Source organism: Osmerus mordax, chromosome 12, assembly GCF_038355195.1.
Source record: "Osmerus mordax isolate fOsmMor3 chromosome 12, fOsmMor3.pri, whole genome shotgun sequence".
NCBI classification, from domain to species: domain Eukaryota; kingdom Metazoa; phylum Chordata; class Actinopteri; order Osmeriformes; family Osmeridae; genus Osmerus; species Osmerus mordax.
The window spans coordinates 1,237,042-1,259,102 of NC_090061.1; the positions used below are offsets into that span (position 1 = coordinate 1,237,042).

Consider the following 22,061-nt stretch of genomic DNA (forward strand, 5'->3'; position numbering starts at 1 on the left):
GTGAAATGCATTGGCCTCCATGACTTATTTTGTCTTAACATGTTTTACTTGGAATCTAAATGTGATATATAGATATTAATACTATTTAAAAGCGATGTAGAGAAAGGAACAGGGTCAAAATTAGGCACTGAAATTGAATATCTGCCATAGTTGATCCAAGTCAAGATGATAGAATTGGTTTGAATCAATCAGCTAAACCACTTAAGCGCTCCATATACAACGCATGTCACATGGACTTTGGAGAGAATACACCTAATAGTTTAAATGCAAGACCATAGGTGAATCCTAAACATGTTTCCTGATCAAATGACTTCAAATTTCCATTCAGTGTGACTGAGTTGTGGCTAGTGTAGATGTGGTTCATCGCATGCTCTGTTATGCCATGTAGATGTATTTATTATTTACCTGTAGGAAAACCATGTTTGTGTAGATATGGAATAAAATGATCAATTACCTGAAATGAATAAAATATTGTAGAAAAAGATGCATTGACTCCTGGCTCTTCACTGCGTATGAATAACATAACATGGGGCGGCTCAGTAGCTCACTGGATACATTGCCACCAACAAGGCTGATGTCTTAGAGGCCCATTTTTCCTGACTCTCCAACAAGGCTGATGCAGATGAAATGACCAAAGGGGTTAGTTTGTTTAAAAAAAATGAAATGACCAAAGGGGTTACTATGTTTGTTTTGAATGAAATTACCAAAGGGGTTACTATGTTTGTTTTGAATGAAATGACCAAAGGGGTTGGCATGTGTGAAATGACCAAAGGGGTTGGCATGTGTGAAATGACCAAAGGGGTTAGTATGTGTGAAATGACCAAAGGGGTTGGCATGTGTGAAATGACCAAAGGGGTTAGCATGTGTGTTTTGAATGAAATGACCAAAGGGGTTGGCATGTGTGAAATGACCAAAGGGGTTAGCATGTGTGAAATGACCAAAGGGGTTGGCATGTGTGAAATGACCAAAGGGGTTAGTATGTGTGTATTGAATGAAATGACCAAAGGGGTTAGCATGTGTGAAATGACCAAAGGGGTTAGTATGTGTGTTTTGAATGAAATGACCAAAGGGGTTGGCATGTGTGAAATGACCAAAGGGGTTAGCATGTGTGTTTTGGGGTAAATGACCAAATGGGTTAGCATGTGTGTTTTGAATGAAATGACCAAAGGGGTTAGAATGTGTTTTTTTAAATGAAATTACCAAAGGGGTTACTATGTTTGTTTTGAATGAAATGACCAAAGGGGTTAGCATGTGTGTTTTGAATGAAATGACCAAAGGGGTTACTATGTTTGTTTTGAATGAAATGACCAAAGGGGTTACTATGTTTGTTTTGAATGAAATTACCAAAGGGGTTGGCATGTGTGAAATGACCAAAGGGGTTGGCATGTGTGAAATGACCAAAGGGGTTGGCATGTGTGAAATGACCAAAGGGGTTAGTATGTGTGAAATGACCAAAGGGGTTAGTATGTGTGAAATGACCAAAGGGGTTAAGTATGTGTGAAATGACCAAAGGGGTTAGCATGTGTGTTTTGAATGAAATGACCAAAGGGGTTGGCATGTGTGAAATGACCAAAGGGGTTGGCATGTGTGAAATGACCAAAGGGGTTAGTATGTGTGAAATGACCAAAGGGGTTGGCATGTGTGAAATGACCAAAGGGGTTAGTATGTGTGTTTTGAATGAAATGACCAAAGGGGTTGGCATGTGTGAAATGACCAAAGGGGTTAGTATGTGTGAAATGACCAAAGGGGTTAGCATGTGTGAAATGACCAAAGGGGTTAGTATGTGTGTATTGAATGAAATGACCAAAGGGGTTGGCATGTGTGAAATGACCAAAGGGGTTAGCATGTGTGTTTTGGGGTAAATGACCAAATGGGTTAGCATGTGTGTTTTGAATGAAATGACCAAAGGGGTTAGAATGTGTTTTTTAAAAGAAATTACCAAAGGGGTTACTATGTTTGTTTTGAATGAAATGACCAAAGGGGTTAGCATGTGTGTTTTGAATGAAATGACCAAAGGGGTTACTATGTTTGTTTTGAATGAAATGACCAAAGGGGTTGGCATGTGTGAAATGACCAAAGGGGTTGGCATGTGTGAAATGACCAAAGGGGTTAGTATGTGTGAAATGACCAAAGGGGTTAGTATGTGTGAAATGACCAAAGGGGTTAGCATGTGTGTTTTGAATGAAATGACCAAAGGGGTTGGCATGTGTGAAATGACCAAAGGGGTTGGCATGTGTGAAATGACCAAAGGGGTTAGTATGTGTGAAATGACCAAAGGGGTTAGCATGTGTGTTTTGAATGAAATGACCAAAGGGGTTACTATGTTTGTTTTGAATGAAATGACCAAAGGGGTTGGCATGTGTGAAATGACCAAAGGGGTTAGCATGTGTGAAATGACCAAAGGGGTTAGTATGTGTGAAATGACCAAAGGGGTTAGCATGTGTGAAATGACCAAAGGGGTTAGTATGTGTGTATTGAATGAAATGACCAAAGGGGTTGGCATGTGTGAAATGACCAAAGGGGTTAGCATGTGTGTTTTGAATGAAATGACCAAAGGGGTTACTATGTTTGTTTTGAATGAAATGACCAAAGGGGTTGGCATGTGTGAAATGACCAAAGGGGTTGGCATGTGTGAAATGACCAAAGGGGTTAGTATGTGTGAAATGACCAAAGGGGTTAGTATGTGTGAAATGACCAAAGGGGTTAGTATGTGTGTATTGAATGAAATGACCAAAGGGGTTGGCATGTGTGAAATGACCAAAGGGGTTAGCATGTGTGTTTTGAATGAAATGACCAAAGGGGTTACTATGTTTGTTTTGAATGAAATGACCAAAGGGGTTGGCATGTGTGAAATGACCAAAGGGGTTGGCATGTGTGAAATGACCAAAGGGGTTAGTATGTGTGAAATGACCAAAGGGGTTAGCATGTGTGAAATGACCAAAGGGGTTAGTATGTGTGTATTGAATGAAATGACCAAAGGGGTTGGCATGTGTGAAATGACCAAAGGGGTTAGTATGTGTGAAATGACCAAAGGGGTTGGCATGTGTGAAATGACCAAAGGGGCTAGTATGTGTGTTTTGAATGAAATGACCAAAGGGGTTGGCATGTGTGAAATGACCAAAGGGGTTAGCATGTGTGTTTTGGGGTAAATGACCAAATGGGTTAGCATGTGTGTTTTGAATGAAATGACCAAAGGGGTTAGAATGTGTTTTTTTTTAATGAAATTACCAAAGGGGTTACTATGTTTGTTTTGAATGAAATGACCAAAGGGGTTAGCATGTGTGTTTTGAATGAAATGACCAAAGGGGTTACTATGTTTGTTTTGAATGAAATGACCAAAGGGGTTGGCATGTGTGAAATGACCAAAGGGGTTGGCATGTGTGAAATGACCAAAGGGGTTAGCATGTCGAAATGACCAAAGGGGTTAGTATGTGTGAAATGACCAAAGGGGTTAAGTATGTGTGAAATGATCAAAGGGGTTAGCATGTGTGAAATGACCAAAGGGGTTAGCATGTGTGTTTTGAATGAAATGACCAAAGGGGTTACTATGTTTGTTTTGAATGAAATGACCAAAGGGGTTACTATGTTTGTTTTGAATGAAATTACCAAAGGGGTTGGCATGTGTGAAATGACCAAAGGGGTTAGTATGTGTGAAATGACCAAAGGGGTTAGCATGTGTGTTTTGAATGAAATGACCAAAGGGGTTACTATGTTTGTTTTGAATGAAATGACCAAAGGGGTTGGCATGTGTGAAATGACCAAAGGGGTTAGCATGTGTGAAATGACCAAAGGGGTTAGTATGTGTGAAATGACCAAAGGGGTTAGTATGTGTGAAATGACCAAAGGGGTTAGTATGTGTGAAATGACCAAAGGGGTTAGTATGTGTGAAATGACCAAAGGGGTTGGCATGTGTGAAATGACCAAAGGGGTTGGCATGTGTGAAATGACCAAAGGGGTTAGCATGTGTGTTTTGAGTGAAATGACCAAAGGGGTTACTATGTTTGTTTTGAATGAAATGACCAAAGGGGTTACTATGTTTGTTTTGAATGAAATGACCAAAGGGGTTGGCATGTGTGAAATGACCAAAGGGGTTAGCATGTCGAAATGACCAAAGGGGTTAGTATGTGTGAAATGACCAAAGTGGTTAAGTATGTGTGAAATGACCAAAGGGGTTAGCATGTGTGTTTTGAATGAAATGACCAAAGGGGTTAGCATGTGTGTTTTGAATGAAATGACCAAAGGGGTTGGCATGTGTGAAATGACCAAAGGGGTTAGTATGTGTGAAATGACCAAAGGGGTTAGCATGTGTGTTTTGAATGAAATGACCAAAGGGGTTACTATGTTTGTTTTGAATGAAATTACCAAAGGGGTTGGCATGTGTGAAATGACCAAAGGGGTTAGCATGTGTGTTTTGAATGAAATGACCAAAGGGGTTACTATGTTTGTTTTGAATGAAATTACCAAAGGGGTTGGCATGTGTGAAATGACCAAAGGGGTTGGCATGTGTGAAATGACCAAAGGGGTTAGCATGTGTGAAATGACCAAAGGGGTTAGTATGTGTGTATTGAATGAAATGACCAAAGGGGTTGGCATGTGTGAAATGACCAAAGGGGTTAGTATGTGTGTATTGAATGAAATGACCAAAGGGGTTGGCATGTGTGAAATGACCAAAGGGGTTAGCATGTGTGTTTTGGGGTAAATGACCAAATGGGTTAGCATGTGTGTTTTGAATGAAATGACCAAAGGGGTTAGAATGTGTTTTTTTAAATGAAATTACCAAAGGGGTTACTATGTTTGTTTTGAATGAAATTACCAAAGGGGTTGGCATGTGTGAAATGACCAAAGGGGTTAGCATGTGTGTTTTGAATGAAATGACCAAAGGGGTTACTATGTTTGTTTTGAATGAAATGACCAAAGGGGTTGGCATGTGTGAAATGACCAAAGGGGTTGGCATGTGTGAAATGACCAAAGGGGTTAGCATGTGTGTTTTGAATGAAATGACCAAAGGGGTTACTATGTTTGTTTTGAATGAAATTACCAAAGGGGTTGGCATGTGTGAAATGACCAAAGGGGTTGGCATGTGTGAAATGACCAAAGGGGTTGGCATGTGTGAAATGACCAAAGGGGTTAGTATGTGTGTTTTGAATGAAATTACCAAAGGGGTTGGCATGTGTGAAATGACCAAAGGGGTTAGTATGTGTGAAATGACCAAAGGGGTCAGTATGTGTGTTTTGAATGAAATGACCAAAGGGGTTGGCATGTGTGAAATGACCAAAGGGGTTGGCATGTGTGAAATGACCAAAGGGGTTAGTATGTGTGTTTTGAATGAAATGACCAAAGGGGTTGGCATGTGTGAAATGACCAAAGGGGTTAGCATGTGTGTTTTGGGGTAAATGACCAAATGGGTTAGCATGTGTGTTTTGAATGAAATGACCAAAGGGGTTACTATGTTTGTTTTGAATGAAATGACCAAAGGGGTTAGAATGTGTTTTTTTTAATGAAATGACCAAAGGGGTTACTATGTTTGTTTTGAATGAAATGACCAAAGGGGTTAGCATGTGTGTTTTGAATGAAATGACCAAAGGGGTTACTATGTTTGTTTTGAATGAAATTACCAAAGGGGTTAGCATGTGTGAAATGACCAAAGTACGATACTCATGTTTAAAAAGGCTCTGGTAAATGTTGAAGTGCTGAACACTTTTTCAGTCAAGTTATAGTAAAGAAGTATGGGCTCTGACATATACTCAAGTAAAATGTAGCCATTACTACTACCTGTTGGACCTCACATCATATTCATACATTAATACCCCATGCAGCGTATTCGCCAGGAATCCTTTTTGACAAGAAGATTTAATAGAATTGAGTGTCTTGTTAGATAAACTTACATAGCAAAATATTGGGTGTGGGGATTGATTTAGTGAGTGGTAACAAATTCGATCACATTTGAAAAGTAAACAATTGAGGTTTAGCGTACATGAACAACCGTGTCAATACCAATATATATGGATGGTTTTGTGCAAAGGAATGAATGACTAACTTAAACTAACAACAAAAATAGATATTGTTCCCTTCTAGATTCAGAATGTTGCCAACCATTAAAAACCAGCACGCATCTCAAGGTGTCCCATGTCTGTTTTTATTTTGGAGACATACATTAGTTACTTTTTTCATATATTTTCTGTTATTTCAACATATATCTTTAGAATTTGTTATTTAACATTCAAGGTAACCAAACATAACACCTAATATCATCTCAAATATTACAGTTAGTGCAATTTACAGTTAAAACTTTCAAATTTCAAACTAAAAACAGCTTTTGTCTGCAAAAATATACATATCTATTGATACATACAACTTCCTTTAAGACTCAAGTAAAAACTTAAAATACCTTCCTTTATGGAAAATTAAAAACAAAACGTGACAACGTAAGTCATCTAGAGGCACATTAGCTCAAAATGGTTGAGAAACACTTACATGTAAGATATTTAAATTACTGTATCAGCAGGAGTGAAACACACGCACATTTTTCGACACGGAAAAACCACTGATATTCTAGAAGCACTTCAATGAGGCACTAGGTGAAGATCTGGCATTGAGAAGCCACAGAACCACACTGGCCTGAGGATTCACAGCTACAGGCAGAACCGACGCAGAAAGCAGAGAACCTACAAATGGTACGCACACACTGTAAGCCACATCCAACACAGAACGGTACCTTGGGCATGGACGCAAGCTGTTATGTGGCTCTCAGCAGCAACATTGAGGAGAAATGTAGAGGGAGAGAAAAAAGGAAAGAAAATGGCACTTGTTAGGGTAAATGTGTAAATTTGTTTAAAGCCTGGAGGCTAACAACCCCAGCTCTAAGGCGTGCTAGGAACGAAGCTAGCCCTCCACCTGTTTGTTCAGAACCCCTGGTGGGGTGGCGTGAAGTGAGGGAGAAGTCCAACTACAGTATAGGAGTATTATCTTTGGAGTGGATAGCATATTAGCTGTCAAGTGCAGCTGGCACAACTGCCTCATTGTGCTTTTGGGGTTTGGCGTTTAGTTCTACAGCATTGAGTCTGACAGAGACTACAGAAGAAAACTGCGGACCATCACTGGTATTAAAGACAGGTTCTAAAGATACAGCACTACAGTAAATACACAATACTCACCTCAATGTGTATGCATAAATATCAATCTTCATGCCAATCTGAATGGAATAAACATTTAGACGATACCTAATTTTATACAATTTTAAAATACTCACTACTGTACATGTGTACCGTTGTCAGACAATGGTTTGAATTGCTGCACATGCACAAACACTAGGCTCCTGTCCTCATCTTCCTAAACTCTCAATGAGTATCACTTGAGTATTCCCATCTCTGCCAGATCATCGGCCATGAGGTTGATATGTTATCCATAGCAAAGTACAAAGTACTATTCTCTGTCACTGGTGTATGACCTTGTGGATAATCTGCTTTGATCCACAGCCCCAAGGAAATTACTAAGGTACCTTTGTATCCACCTGTCTGTCCCCCTGCAGCTCCCTCCCTGGGACTCACCCCAGAGGGACAGACCTCCCTGGGGCTCACCACAGAGGGACAGACCTCCCTGGGGCTCACCCCAGAGGAACAGACCTCCCTGGGGCTCACCACAGAGGAACAGACCTCCCTGGGGCTCACCCCAGAGGGACAGACCTCCCTGGGGCTCACCCCAGAGGAACAGACCTCCCTGGGGCTCACCACAGAGGGACAGACCTCCCTGGGGCTCACCAGAGGAACAGACCTCCCTGGGGCTCACCAGAGGAACAGACCTCCCTGGGGCTCACCACAGAGGGACAGACCTCCCTGGGGCTCACCAGAGGAACAGACCTCCCTGGGGCTCACCACAGAGGGACAGACCTCCCTGGGGCTCACCAGAGGAACAGACCTCCCTGGGGCTCACCACAGAGGAACAGACCTCCCTGGGGCTCACCACAGAGGGACAGACCTCCCTGGGGCTCACCACAGAGGAACAGACCTCCCTGGGGCTCACCACAGAGGAACAGACCTCCCTGGGGCTCACCAGAGGAACAGACCTCCCTGGGGCTCACCACAGAGGAACAGACCTCCCTGGGGCTCACCAGAGGGACAGACCTCCCTGGGGCTCACCAGAGGAACAGACCTCCCTGGGGCTCACCAGAGGAACAGACCTCCCTGGGGCTCACCAGAGGAACAGACCTCCCTGGGGCTCACCAGAGGAACAGACCTCCCTGGGGCTCACCAGAGGAACAGACCTCCCTGGGGCTCACCAGAGGGACAGACCTCCCTGGGGCTCACCAGAGACCTCCCTGGGGCTCACCAGAGGAACAGACCTCCCTGGGGCTCACCACAGAGGAACAGACCTCCCTGGGGCTCACCACAGAGGGACAGACCTCCCTGGGGCTCACCAGAGGGACAGACCTCCCTGGGGCTCACCAGAGGGACAGACCTCCCTGGGGCTCACCAGAGGGACAGACCTCCCTGGGACTCACCACAGAGGGACAGACCTCCCTGGGGCTCACCAGAGGGACAGACCTCCCTGGGGCTCACCAGAGGGACAGACCTCCCTGGGGCTCACCAGAGAGGAACAGACCTCCCTGGGGCTCACCAGAGGAACAGACCTCCCTGGGGCTCACCAGAGGAACAGACCTCCCTGGGGCTCACCAGAGACCTCCCTGGGGCTCACCAGAGGAACAGACCTCCCTGGGGCTCACCAGAGACCTCCCTGGGGCTCACCCCTGAGGAACAGACCTTTTCAGTCGATAAGAAAACTGAGGAGATGAGGACAGGAGACCAAGAAGGCATGTTGACCAGCCAAACAGCAACAGATAACTAAGACACCAATGTGTGTGTTGGTGTTCATAACCCAACAGTACTGTACAAAGGTATTCTCTATCCATTCAAAGCCAGAAACCTTCAGTGCATCGTGATGTCTGAATTCACTGGTTCAAAACATTACAATTTCAAGCCACCTAGTAAAAATACTGTGTCTGACTTCACCTAGAAACCTGGTTGGTGGCTTTGACTGTATTTGATACTCCAAGCAGAACCAACGATTTAAACATGTTACACACCAGCACCGAGTAACAAAGCCAGTCTACATACAGACATGTTGAGTAAAAAGTCCATCAACTCAAATCAAATACTGTCAGGCATCAGCTGAGAGCTAAAACAAGATCCTTTGTACATGTTTAGTATTAATGAGACGGTGTGTGATTGTATTTCTAAGTTCTGCATCACTAGGAATGTGGTCGAAGTTCCTCCTTCCACAAGGAAACTTTCAACTGGAGAATGAGTTCTCAAAAGCACCATCTCTCCCATACAAAACATAACCTTGGCATTAGTGCACAGGACTTAAGTTACCTGAACATCTAATAGAGACTACTGAATATTTTTTTTTTTTACAATAACGTATTTTCAGATGACGTCTCTTATGACAACAAAAATACATTTGCTGAGGAGTCAAGTCTTGGTAAGTATGTATACTGTAGCATAGGAACCTGCTACAGAGAACGATCTAGATACACATCATGAGGTACTTGGCTACAGATGTTAATATGCACTTAAGATACATGTACTGTAGCTGTGAGTCTATGAGAAAGTGCTGATTAGCACATTTTGAACACAACAACTGGAAGCTCCTGTTAGGAATATCCATCATAATGTGGCAATCTTCTGGGTCTGTCAAGTTTGACCAAACTGTGCCAGTTACCAAAGTTAAACATTTTGACTTGATTTGCCTAGAAGAACCAACTTGTAGTTAACATACTTATTGCTCTCCATGTGGACAGTAATCCAATAAAAAATATATATTTATATGTTAATCTTCCTACTGTTGAATACATAACACAGTAGTACCAACCGAATGGCTGTTTAATGGTCCTTATGTGGGTTTAGGCTGAGTACTAAGTACTAGTTTAGAAGACTTAGTACTGAGTTTTTAGGGGGAAATCGTTCATTATTATGAAATATTTTAGGACCAGATTTCTTTCTATGTAGTAAAACTTTCTTGTGTTATTATAATTAGATCATCAATCTGCTCAATTATCTAATTTGAAATAATTATTATATTGTCTTAGGATCAGTTATTTTACATAGACTCCGTTTTCAGTGGTATTTACCTAATAAGGAGAAGATAAAATCAAAACATAAAAATATTTTCAATCATTCGTGATTCGATTCACCACAAGTGGTATTTCTAAACTGGCATTCATCTGAAAGAGGTAACCCTGTTGCGCCTAGCTGTGGTTAACCAACGATGACATAGACAGGATCATGGTTAGGTGATTGGACAGAGGAGCGCTGGAGTGGAGAGCATGTATAAACAGGGCTCCTCCTGGAGACCAGGCGAGGCTGGGAGAGCTCACCACCCCGACCAGGAGAGCAGCTCAGGGGAGAGCAGCCCAGCCAGGGAAGGCAGAGCAGGGCGGGGTGAGGGGAGAGGGGGTGAGGGGCAGGAGGGGAGAAGGCGTGAGGGGCAGGAGGGGAGAAGGGGTGAGGGTGGGTGAGGGGCAGGAGGGGAGAGGGGTCACTGGCCTCCATCGCTGGATGAGGGGCTCTCGGAACGGGCCTCTCTCAGCCCTGCAGACCTCTTCTGTTTGTGTTTGGACTTCCTCAGCATCCGGACCTGAGAGAGACACATACACACACGCTCTGGTCAGGATGAACACACAGGTGTGGAGAGATCCCCAGTTGTGTCCGGTCTGGAGGACTGTGTTGACCCCTGAGGACCCGGGTGACCCCTGACCTTTGGCCCAGCTGCGGAGATGATGATGTGTCCCGGGGCCTGGATCCAGGGCTCCCCGTCCACCTGCACCGGGAGGGGCTTGGTTACCGTGACGCGCACGTAGTTGCCCTGGGCGATGCGGATCCCCGAGCGTAGTCCACTTTGCACCTGGCCCTGCGACACACACCACAACTCAGCTGATCTACTGTCCCGGAACAGCAGGGGTCAGTAGGAGCAGGGGTCAGTAGGAGCAGGGGTCAGTAGCAGCAGGGCTCAGTAGGAGCAGGGGTTAGTAGGAGCAGGGGTCAGTAACAGCAGGGGTCAGTACTCACCATGTGCACCACCCCCGTCACCCCCACCACCTCCAGCATCCCATCATCGATACGGGGACGACCAAAACGACAGTCCCCCTCTGATCCCCACAGGTCTGCTCCAGAGCCCCAACTAGACGCAGAAACACACACACACCACAGGTTCATAGTTGTGCAAGTAATTAAGCCTGTGTATATGCAAGACAATGAGTGTGTGTGTGTGCTTGCATGTGTGTGTGTGTGTACCTGGGGATGTTGAGGAAGATCAGTCCCTCTATACTGGGCAGCTCCACTTCCTGTTTGTCCACCTGCAGCCGAATGTCTTGATGGAGGTTCCTGGTGTGACTAAGTTTCTGCAGCCCCGCCTTCACATACACACCCTTGTTGTGAAACCTAGACACACACGCACACACACATCAAGAGAACCTGGTTAGGCAAGGAGGCCCCCAGACTTTCCCAGTCGTTCTGTGCTGTGCAGCAGCATGTATGATGGCAGCAGCTGGGTGTCCTCCCTGCAGGCAGGGGGCTCTGCGTCCAGTGTTAGGTACCTGCTGTTGGACCTCCCTGCAGGCAGGGGGCTCTGCGTCCAGTGTTAGGTACCTGCTGTTGGACCTCCCTGCAGGCAGGGGGCTCTGCGTCCAGTGTTAGGTACCTGCTGTTGAACCTCCCTGCAGGCAGGGGGCTCTGCGTCCAGTGTTAGGTACCTGCTGTTGGACCTCCCTGCAGGCAGGGGGCTCTGCGTCCAGTGTTAGGTACCTGCTGTTGAACTTCTCTGGCTCCTCCTCGCGAGCGTGGTGGAAGTCCAGGGTAAGCTCTGCGTCGATGCCCAGACCAAGGTAGTTGTTCATCTGCACTATCTATGGTTCAACAGCAGAGAGCAGCACTGTCACACACCTCAGGACATCAACCAGGAACCAAGACAAACTTCACACACCAATATCACTACGTCTACTATCACTCCTACTATCACTATTAATACTTCCCTCCCTCCCTCCCTCCCTCCCTCCCTCCCTCCCTCCCTCCCTCCCTCCCTCCCTCCCTCCCTCCCTCCCTCCCTCCCTCCCTCCCTCCCTCCCTCCCTCCCTCCCTCCCTCCAGACCTTGGGGGGCTCCAGGTAGCCGTTCTCCTCCCCACCCCCGCTCATCTCCTGGGCATCCAGCAGGATGGTCCAGCGGTCCATCTGCACCTCCTCTGCCTCGTCCACGGCTTGCAGCACATTGTGGGGGTCCTCGCCGCTGTAGCCTGCCCCCCAGCGCAGCACCCGGGCCAGGTCGTTCCCTGAGGGGGACAGGGCGTCAGGGACAACACGCTCGGACACATCTGGGGTCAGCTGCAGACTCTGTGTGGGGGTTTGGGGATGATGTCTGGAGGTGTGATTCTGTGTGTTGGTGGTGGTACCAGGTTCATGGCTGTCTGGGGGCAGTGTTCTGACCTGTGCCCAGAGGGATGATGGCGATCGGGGGCTCAGGACAGACCAGCTTGTGCCTGACGGCCTCCAGGACTCCCAGGACCCAGCCCACCGTCCCGTCCCCCCCACACACCAGCACCCGGAAGTGGGGGACCTCCCTGAACGTGTGGAGTCTGGAGGGGAAGGAAAAAAAGCAACCAAAATATGAAAACATATATATATTAAATGTAACAACTTAAAAAGCTAACAACTTTGTTGTTTATTTTTCTTACAGGGATACAAAAACAGTTCCACTGTGACCACAACACATAGAATTGTTTTACTTTTGGCTCTTAAAAAGGCACAGAACAGTTCACATCTCCCAGTCTCACCCTGCCAGTGGTCCACCATTGGTCAAGTCGAATACTTGGTGAGGGTTCAGAAGCTTCCGGAAATTGTAGAGCAGCTCTCGTCCCCTCAGCCCTCCACTCCTGGGGTTCACAAACACCAGCAAGGGACAGCAGCCTCTCTCCAACTTGTTGTGCTGTGTGGGTTTACAAAAGCGTCAGCTGATGAGCTGTGGGGTTTTCACAAAAGCATCGTTGTTGTTACATCCTGGCTGACGCTGCCTTCAGAATTGCAGCCAAATTGTAGACTCTTGTTGAATGTTAGATTTCGTTCAAAGGCAGCCCAATCTCACCACCAAAAAACAAGATATCTCTTCCGAACTTTAACTACAGCCTGCAGGGCAGCGAGACTTGTGTTACCAGTATCTCGGGTATCACCAGGGAGGTGAGCTGTTTGTTGCAGACAGCCGTGTCCTTGGCTAGCATGTAGACTCTCTCCGCCTCGGAGAAACACGATATCTGCAGTTCCAGCGCTCCTGCCACCCCACACACACACAGACGGACAGGTCAAATCACAGTATACATTTACTCATTTAGCAAAAGCTTTAAACCAAAGCCAAGTACAAATCGTGTCTATATGCAGGCAGTATCACAGGAAGATCACCACTCATGGAATACCTCGTCCAATCAAATTACTTGGCCAAGTAAAAACATTTCAACAACGAACCAACATGAGGATATGGGTTGTGACAGAGGGGACACATGCAATGCTATGGCATGGCACACAGAGCCCGTGGACTCATTCAGCTATTGAAACATACTGCATGGTATTACTCAAACTGGAGCACTGGCCTGTATTGTGAAAGAGCTAGAGAAGGGGGGGGGGGTTCCATGACAACTTGCCTACCTTGGCTCCCGTAGACATGCGTTGTGGCCATCAGGTGACCTGTGGAGAGACAGAGTCAGAGAGACAGAGGCAGAGAGACAGAGGCAGAGAGACAGAGATGCAGAGAGACAGAGGCAGAGAGACAGAGGCAGAGAGACAGAGGCAGCGACAGAGGAAGAGACAGAGGCAGAGAGACAGAGACGCAGAGAGACAGAGACGCAGAGAGACAGAGCGAGTGAGAGAGCAAAACAAGAAGAAATTAGGTTGGAGAGGAGTGGGTATTGATTGTTTTTCTGGTGCCCCAGATTTAAACGACAGTTAAAGCCAGCTGAGATAGCGGTAGTAGGGTCGGGCGGTGGCGGGGGGGTGAACTGACTTTTGACAGCCAGGTGTTCCTGCAGCAGTTGGGAGTACTCGTCCTTGTCCAGCAGCGGGGGAAGTCCTCCTATGAGCAGCTTGACCTGTACCCTGCTGTTCCTGCTCTCAGCCACGTAGAAGCGAGTCTGGTTCATCTGCCTCAGGGAAACCTAGAGGAGAGAGGGTAACATTTTCCGGGAAATCGTGAGGTGTGCTTGTGGCCACAGCAGTGATTTTTTTCCTTTATCTAGTTCACCTCTAAACCCGTTATTTAAACCGGTATCAAAACGTCCGAAAATTACTTCAGACTTTTCGTTCACTGAGCCACAACAGGGTCTACATGCGCAACATACTCAACATCATATGGCTACAGAAATGCACCCATTAATACAGTCACCTGGATACTAGATAAGCCCAAGAGGACAGACGTTATTAATAGAGCACCTTCCGGATCTCCTTCAGTTTGTCCAGAAGCATCTCCTGACCCGGCAGCACCTGTCTCTGAACTACGGTCAACACAACACAACACGCTGTCAGTCTGATTAACCGTCTGTGTGACCTTTGACCCAGAGAAAGCTTTTTAATCTGTTCAATTTGATGAATGTGTATTTTTGCCCTGAGTACTGACCTTGCCTGCTTCCCATGTACACCTCCACAAGGTTGAAATTGGAAGGGTCCTCTGCCTAAGGCCAAAACCAAGAACAGCTTAAAGGTTACCAGGAGCAGATAGGAAGGTGGATTGGCTGATACAGTATATTGGGCATCAAGACTAAATAGGTGTATCAATAACATCTTGTAGAAGCACCTGTTTTTCCAGTCGAATGAGTACCTCCTGGATGACAGAATCCACTGTACTGTTCTTGGATATGGAGATGGAGACATAGGGCGCACCAACCCTGTACACACACACACACACACACACACTGGTTACGGTTTATAGTTCTAACCATCGTCTGGTGGACGGTCCCTTAAATCAGGGGGGGGGGACTACACTTCCCAGAAGCCCTCACTTCTGCCAGCCGGCGTAGATGTTCACCACCTCCGTGTCCTGGGGTCTGGCCCTCAGAACCCACGCCTCTGGAACGCAGTCCTTAAAGATGCCCTTGTTGTCAGGGTTACCGTTGCGGTTCAGGATGTCTTCGGACTGCAGGGGTGGTTGTCCATACTCGTGCAGGTCGTAGTCCTTGGGCTCGTCAGGCAAGTAGAAGGCCCTCAGCACCGATTCCTGCAGGTCACAGATGGTACTGGTTTAATGACTTCCGTTACTTCACTCCTACACTGTTAAATGAATTGAATAATTGAAGGCACTGCCTCTGCTGTGGAAAGGAGCAAGTGTTCCTTACATTTCCAGGCTAAAACAAAGCTTGTAGCCTGAACTGTACCAGTGAACAGTGAAGGAACACTGACAAAAACATCCTTTGTGTCAGTTGAGTTATTCACGCGTTAATCAGGTTTAGGTAACGGCCAGCTTCTCACCAACACTTCCTCATTCTTGGTTATTCGAGGAATGGAGACCAAGCGAAAGTTGCCACGCTTGATGGCATCATCCCCATCTGACACCTTCAAGATCTGCTTCCCTGGGTTAGCAAACACAGGAGACAGGAGACAGGGAGGGACTCTTCAGACAAAGAGTTAAAGGGATGTGAGTTTGTAGTGTGAGTTTCAGGTTTACGATACACCAACCACTGTATTACCATGCTGTTGCGGTTGTTTTTGGTGCGTACCTGAATCTGGCGTGGAGGCTGGCTGGCTCTCCTTCACTGGAACAGACACCTGACTGTCAACCTCATCCAAATGATCTAGGGAAGGAGAATGTGAAATGGTGAAATCTGGGGCAAAAACATGAAACAATCAATATCCCATTTACCAAACAGAAAGGTCTGTTCATTTAACTTTTAACATCAAGGTATGTCTGAAAAAATCGTTTATGTTCTATTTACAGCTTTATTCCATTTACAGTAAACAGCACATTAAAGTGCAACACTTTTTTTATACAATGGTGTGACTTTTTTTTCTGCTGTGAGAAAAACGGTGTAACTGTGTCTGCAGAAAAAGCAAGAGGATGTGGCTTATGAGCAACAGCTTTAGTTAGTATGAGTGTGTGTGTGTGTGTGTGTATATACACATATGTGTGTGTGTGTGGTTTAGTTAGTACACAAGCGTGTGTGTGTTTGTACAAATGTGCGTGGGAGGGGTAGGAGGGCGTGTGACTACAGGCGTACCCAGCTCGTTCTGGCAGCTCTCTGAGATGCGGTAACAGTGCATCTTGCTGAAGTTCCTGGAGCTCAGCTGAACACAGGCCGGTGTGAGCAGCACGCCGGCCAGCCGGCCCAGATCACACACTGGAGGCACGATGATATAGCAGGCGGCATGCGTCTGGAGAAACACCATGTCACAATGCTATCCATCTTGCAGGCGCTAGCATGCGATGTCCTGCACATATACCGTCTTCAGTCCTAGCCTGTGTTGACCTGTGGTGACTCAAATAGTGGAATCAGGTGGCTGAGTGGTGAGGGAATCGGGCTAGTAATCCGAAGGTTGCCAGTTTGATTCCCGGTCATGCCAACTGACGTTGTGTCCTTGGGCAAGGCACTTCACCCTACTTGCCTCGGGGGAATGTCCCTGTACTTACTGTAAGTCGCTCTGGATAAGAGCGTCTGCTAAATGACTAAATGTAAATAACTGGTACTGAACTGTGGTGTTGTTTCGGCAGAGAACACCCTAGACTGTGCCAGGCTTTCCAGGTTTAAGACACGTTACCCTTTCACATAAGTTCTCATCTAGATCTCCTGAATTCCTTAACTGCTGAACCCCCCACCCTGCAGGATCTAGTCCTTCTAACCCTGACCCTCCAGCCTGCTGGGTCCTAGAGCCTGCCTAGTTCTCCAGCTCACCGTGATGCCACACCACTCGCACTTGATCCCGGCCAGCACGTCAGACGAGCCGCAGGTGCGGCGGCACACCTCGCAGCGCGCCCCTGACGGGATGTTCCCCTCCCTCCAGTGGTGGTGGAAGACGTCCTGCAGCAGGAAAGGAAACTCTCCGTTTATTATGTTTCATTTCTGGGGTCTAATCTGGCGTCGGACAGCTGTGGTAAAAAAAAAATCCAAACCAGAAAGCACACACGCACTACACAAGCAAGATCCACAGACAAACACTTGTGTTATCTATGTATCTAATTACAATTTAACAACAGCTGTGTGGTTTGTAGTGTAACGATATTGATTTCAGTGCAATCCTGTGACAGATCGCATTCTTGAGCAGATCAATTAAAAGCAACCCCCCCCCCACACACACACAGAGGGAAACGATAACATAACACAGTAACTACAAAGCCGTCGTAGATCCTAAACTTCATTTGTTGCTTGTTTTTTTATGTAGAATCAAAGACTAGCCTTCCAGACCCTTCTCGTTTCACTAGCCTCTGCTCAGCAGTTGGCAGATTATCCATGCTGCTATCAGAGTGACGGATGGGATTACAACCTTTAAGTGTCTCATGTACAGGATGTGATTAAACAGCATCAGTCTCCTCGGACTGGCAGGAGATAAGTGCTAAAACTACAGTTTGTTGCCAATCATCAATAATCCAGCACCACTCAGACCTCAGGACGGAGGTATCAGAGAGCAAAGACAGATCTAGCACTTGATTACTACTTCTCGGTCTACAGCCAACAGCCTGGCTGTAGGTCACCGTAAGCAGCCACGGAGCAGACAGTGAAATCTGATTTCAAACCACACAGAAAGGTCAGACTTACAGACAACTGTGGAGAGGAGCCGGAACAAGGATTCAAAATGCACCTGTGCTTGTTGCTGAAGGTAAATAACCGTGGAAGTTATGAGGTGCGGTTGTGCTACTGGACACTTACTCGATCCTGCGTCCCATCCTGGTGGCAGACACGGCAGTCTCCACAGCTGAATATCGCACAGTCAGCGTGGACGTGCAGCTCACACACTGAAACAGACAGGAGGACAGAACAGGAGATTTAGACGGAACATTAGCTGGGGACAAACACTTGTATTACCCTGTATGCTAAAACTACCCCTGTACTGCCGATAACTATTGGTGGAATTGTTTCAATGATCTCTTGATACTTCACAGGCTCCCGCTGTGCCCCTGCTAAACCGACAAGGAAAAACTCCCAAAAAACTCTCAACAGGAGAAAAATGGAAGAAACCTTGGGAGGAGCAATTCAGAGAGGGATTACATGCTACTATTAGTAGCATTTGCAAACTATGGGCCTCACTTTCAACTGTTAAACGTTTATATCCTAAAAAGGTTCTTGAGACAAGTGTCTGTGGTTTTCTAGATATAAGGTTTCTATAAACGTTCTTCAGACTTCCCTGTTACAGAATACTGATGTCACCATTGTTCAGTTCTGCACAGAGATGAGATGATCAAACTCAAACATTTTGATTTTTTTGAGAAAAAAAAAATCATTTCTAGCCAGACAATGCCTGTTCTGTAATTAACTCCAAATGAAAGAGGCTAAAGAAAGATTCACCAAGCAGAACCTGGACAACAGACCACTGCTGACAGCTTGCGCCCACACAAAGACGAGTCACTTGTCTCCCGCTGTTCCTCATAGATTGGGTTGGTGTGCCCTGGCTTCTACAGAATCATTATTAGTGGGTTGAAAAGCAGTGCTGAAGCCAGGATTGCATATAAGCACACAGGCCACACTGATGTTCAGAGGTACAGTGGTCAAAGCTGGGACACACAGACGTTTACAAGTCATTAAAATCACCAACCTTCACAACGTAGCGCTGTGTTTCCTTCAAGGTGTTTTCTGCACACACAGCAAAATCTTTTCTTTTGCCCAGCTGGACCGAAACAATGAGCAACGGGGAGCTGGAGAGGAAAACACTAAAATAAGCCCACAACAATGGTGTTTCCATCCTGACCCCTTCCTGTGCATGTATACACCAGTTCAATACCATGCGTCTCGATGTTCACAACAAACAATCACTGGGTATATCAGGGTATGTTTAGGGGTACATGAGGGTATATTGAGGGGTACAGGAGGGTATATTGAGGGGTATATGAGGGTATATTGAGGGGTACATGAGGGTATATTGATGGGTATATGAGGGTATATTGAGGGGTATATGAGGGTATATTGAGGGGTACATGAGGGTATATTGAGGGGTACATGAGGGTATATTGAGGGGTACATGAGGGTATATTGAGGGGTACATTCAGCGGTACTGGAGCAGTGACATCACTCACCTGCACCAGCGTCGGGGCCAAGCATGAGCACACCGATCTCAGTGTCTTCAGGCACTTCTCATGGCACATGAAGTTACACACTGTACACAGCAAGCAGAAGGGAACCTTTCAACTACACTGTACACACCAAGGAAAACAAGCAATTACACTCATTCCAGTCATGCAGATTTATGCTTTGGGAGGATTCACTGTGAACAGGCCCGACGGCTCAGGGCACGTCGATGCGAAGGCGATAGTAGCCAGATATCAGATCGCGGATCAACACCATCAAACAGAATGCAAAGGAGCAGTTATTGAGTCAGTCACCTTCAGCCAGTCAATACCTCTCCACTGAAGCTCTTTGAACAGGCATCAAAGGGGCTTGTGACAGACCGCTGGGTTTGTCTGTAGGCTACAGCAGAGGTCTTCCACCCTGGTCCTCAGGGCCCACTGTCCTGCATGTTCTAGATGTTTCCCTGCTCCGCCACACCCGATTCAAATGAATGGTCGTTATCAGGCTTCTGCTGAACTTCATTACGACCCTTTCATTTGAGGTGTGTTGGAGTATCTAAACATCTACCAAGTCCAGGACAGTGGGCCCTGAAGGCCTCTGGTCTAACCACAGGCAGCACAGCAGTCCAGTCACAGATCTGCATTCACTCAACAACACCCAACACAGCTGACACAGTAAGCATGCTTAAAGTTGAATTGCCTTTCTCCCTGTCTTTACATAAGAATACATTTCCATGCCCTCCCCCCTCCGACTCCACCCTGTCTGTTATTCCTCTCTCTCCAATACAGTCCAAGCCTCTCCTTTACTACGGCAAGCATCCACGGCTCCTGTTGCCATGCCAACCGGGAAAAGTAAATCACGACTTGACTGCAGTTGATTGCGCAACACAGGCTTTGCATCCCTTCCTGCTCCCCCCCCATTCTCTGCCCAGTAACATAAAAGCCGTCCATCATATCTGCTGTCGTACTCGGCGCTGTGTGTCGTCTTCTTGTTAGAGGTTATGGTCTCTATTATAACTTCATATAGACCTGTGGTTGTCAAACTGGGGGGGGGGGGGGGGGGGGGGGGTGAGAGAAGTATATTGTTACAGAAAGAGGATGTGCACTAATCTTTTTTTATTTTTTTTATCGCCGTCAGATCCTTTTCATAGTAAGTTAGTTTTTCCACTAACGAGCACTTCACCTGTTACGCTTAGGCTAGCGATAGCTTTCCTTGAGTTGTTACCATCAACATGTGGGTTTTCCTGTCCTGTAAGCTTGTCACACAACTTGGTATTTCACACATCTGCTCCTGTCACAGCCTTGCACTATATAGCCCTATGGCCCTGCAAGACTGGCGGTGTTGTTATCGTCTGAAAAGTGTTGCTAGCAAGACGTAAACTTACGCTCATTCATTTAAAAGTTCAAAATAGGTTAGCCTTTCTTATAAAACATGATTAAGTGAAGCCATTGGTTTGACCGAGAACTTCACTGCTAAACATTAATATGCTGCATTCTGGACAGTCATACAGTGCACTAATCAACAATGCAGTTAGCCTGAAGGCTGATGTTCTGTTGTTTACAGACCTAACCTAGTTGTTGAGATAGCTAGCCAGCAAAACAAAACAAGTGCCAACTGCTCTTTTGAACTTACCTTCACAAAGGAATCCGACAATACCCCATATAAAATCGCTGCAGTTGTGGCAGAATGTTGGCTTAGTGAGAGTCACTCTCTTAAAACAATGCCCGGGCGCGCTGACCTGGTACTTGGAGCGCGAGCCGGGAGACTGTTGAGCCTTTTTCCTCCCGGACCGGGGGCTCGCGCAGGGGCTCACAGTGCTGAAATGTTTGACTAGAACGCTTTCTGCCATCGTCCCCGCGTAAGACTCAAGTCGAGGACAACTATCTGTCTCCAATTCGCCAACGTTTGTGGGAAACGACCGTTTCCGCAGTCAGACAGTTGCCGAGCTAGCTAGCAAGCTCTCGCTAGAAATGCGCTACGTTCACCCTCGCCGAGTCACTCCCGACCGGAGCGAGCGGTGCCAGCTGTGCTCATGCGACGGTGGTCTGCTGCAGACGATTGATGACAGCCCTCCGGTTTAGTAGCAAGCCCGGCAACTAAGCGGATGGTATAGACCAACTAAGCTAATTCCTTGTTATTACGAGTTCTTCATTACAGCTATTAGCTTGCTGGCTATACGCTTGTCAAGAACAACATATTTAGGCTGGTTTCCAGGAAAAATGACATAAAACAATAAGCTTGCAAATTCCTGCGTGTGATGCTGCGATAAATCAAAGACATCCTATGACATATCAACAGAAACAAGTTTACCGACATCGACAACTATTCAGTCAGGAAAATCAACTGTTTTCTTTTTTCTTCCTAACGTTGGCAGTGCTATAGTTGGGAGGCAGTTCTAAAGGAAAATACTCCAACTACTTCCGCCCATATCCTACGCCCTAACCTCCTTGCTTGTGCCATCATGACATGACCAGCATGTTCTCAGCAAGGTCTGAAACAGAGCTTTTACGATCAGCATCTCAGAGTCAAGGGCTTGGCTAGTAAATGAGTACAATCAATTCTTCCGCGACCTTTGCTAGTTGTGTGATTGGCTTAGTTGAATTTCCGCCACATTTCACATAATTAAGTATGGATGCAAAGATTTCGCTAAAGTTATTTGGGGCTACTGCCAGTAGAGGCGTTTAAAATTCCGAACAGGCTCTCACTTGCATATGGGGGGAGGAAGCTGTAGCATTTCTGATAGCCTACCAATCAAATAAAAGTAGTCTAACTACACATGGCCAATCTCCGCTGTCTTCAAGTATACCAGTTTACGGACACACA

At 46.3% G+C, this 22,061-nt stretch overlaps 1 protein-coding gene across 4 annotated transcripts; it reads right to left on the reverse strand.

Annotated features, from left to right (window-relative positions):
* Window positions 1-6,114: 6,114 nt before the first annotated feature.
* LOC136954039 (diacylglycerol kinase theta) lies at window positions 6,115-21,598 on the reverse strand. 4 transcript variants are annotated; one of them, XM_067247570.1, is made up of 27 exons: window positions 20,871-21,598; window positions 19,247-19,326; window positions 18,769-18,868; window positions 17,886-17,971; window positions 16,914-17,039; window positions 16,242-16,395; window positions 15,744-15,818; window positions 15,496-15,596; window positions 15,030-15,244; window positions 14,825-14,915; window positions 14,648-14,702; window positions 14,464-14,525; window positions 14,039-14,189; window positions 13,684-13,722; window positions 13,197-13,312; window positions 12,822-12,973; window positions 12,475-12,623; window positions 12,142-12,320; window positions 11,799-11,899; window positions 11,289-11,435; window positions 11,064-11,175; window positions 10,753-10,905; window positions 8,757-10,632; window positions 8,339-8,368; window positions 7,975-8,034; window positions 7,743-7,770; window positions 6,115-7,532 (listed from the first exon to the last, which is right to left on the reverse strand). In XM_067247570.1, exons 1-23 carry the CDS (start codon window positions 21,085-21,087, stop codon window positions 10,534-10,536), a joined length of 2,760 nt encoding a protein of 919 aa, XP_067103671.1. In that variant the 5' UTR covers window positions 21,088-21,598; the 3' UTR covers window positions 6,115-7,532; window positions 7,743-7,770; window positions 7,975-8,034; window positions 8,339-8,368; window positions 8,757-10,533. The 4 variants fall into 4 exon arrangements, with proteins under 4 accessions (XP_067103671.1, XP_067103672.1, XP_067103669.1 ...); XM_067247571.1 differs by lacking the exon at window positions 7,743-7,770 and adding an exon at window positions 7,829-7,856; XM_067247568.1 differs by lacking the exons at window positions 6,115-7,532; window positions 7,743-7,770; window positions 7,975-8,034 and adding exons at window positions 8,164-8,260; window positions 8,483-8,512 and having other exon boundaries at window positions 8,311-8,368.
* Between the last annotated feature and the right edge of the window lie 463 nt (window positions 21,599-22,061).

Coding starts and splice junctions, on each gene's coding strand:
- LOC136954039 (XM_067247570.1), bottom strand. CDS start 21,087: ATGGCAGAAAGCGTTCTAGTCAAACATTTCAGCACTGTGAGCCCCTGC. Junction 15,819..16,241: donor GAGCTGCCAGAACGAGCTGG/GTACGCCTGTAG, acceptor CTCCTTCCCTAG/ATCATTTGGATGAGGTTGAC. Junction 12,321..12,474: donor CATCATCCCTCTGGGCACAG/GTCAGAACACTG, acceptor TGTCCCCCTCAG/GGAACGACCTGGCCCGGGTG.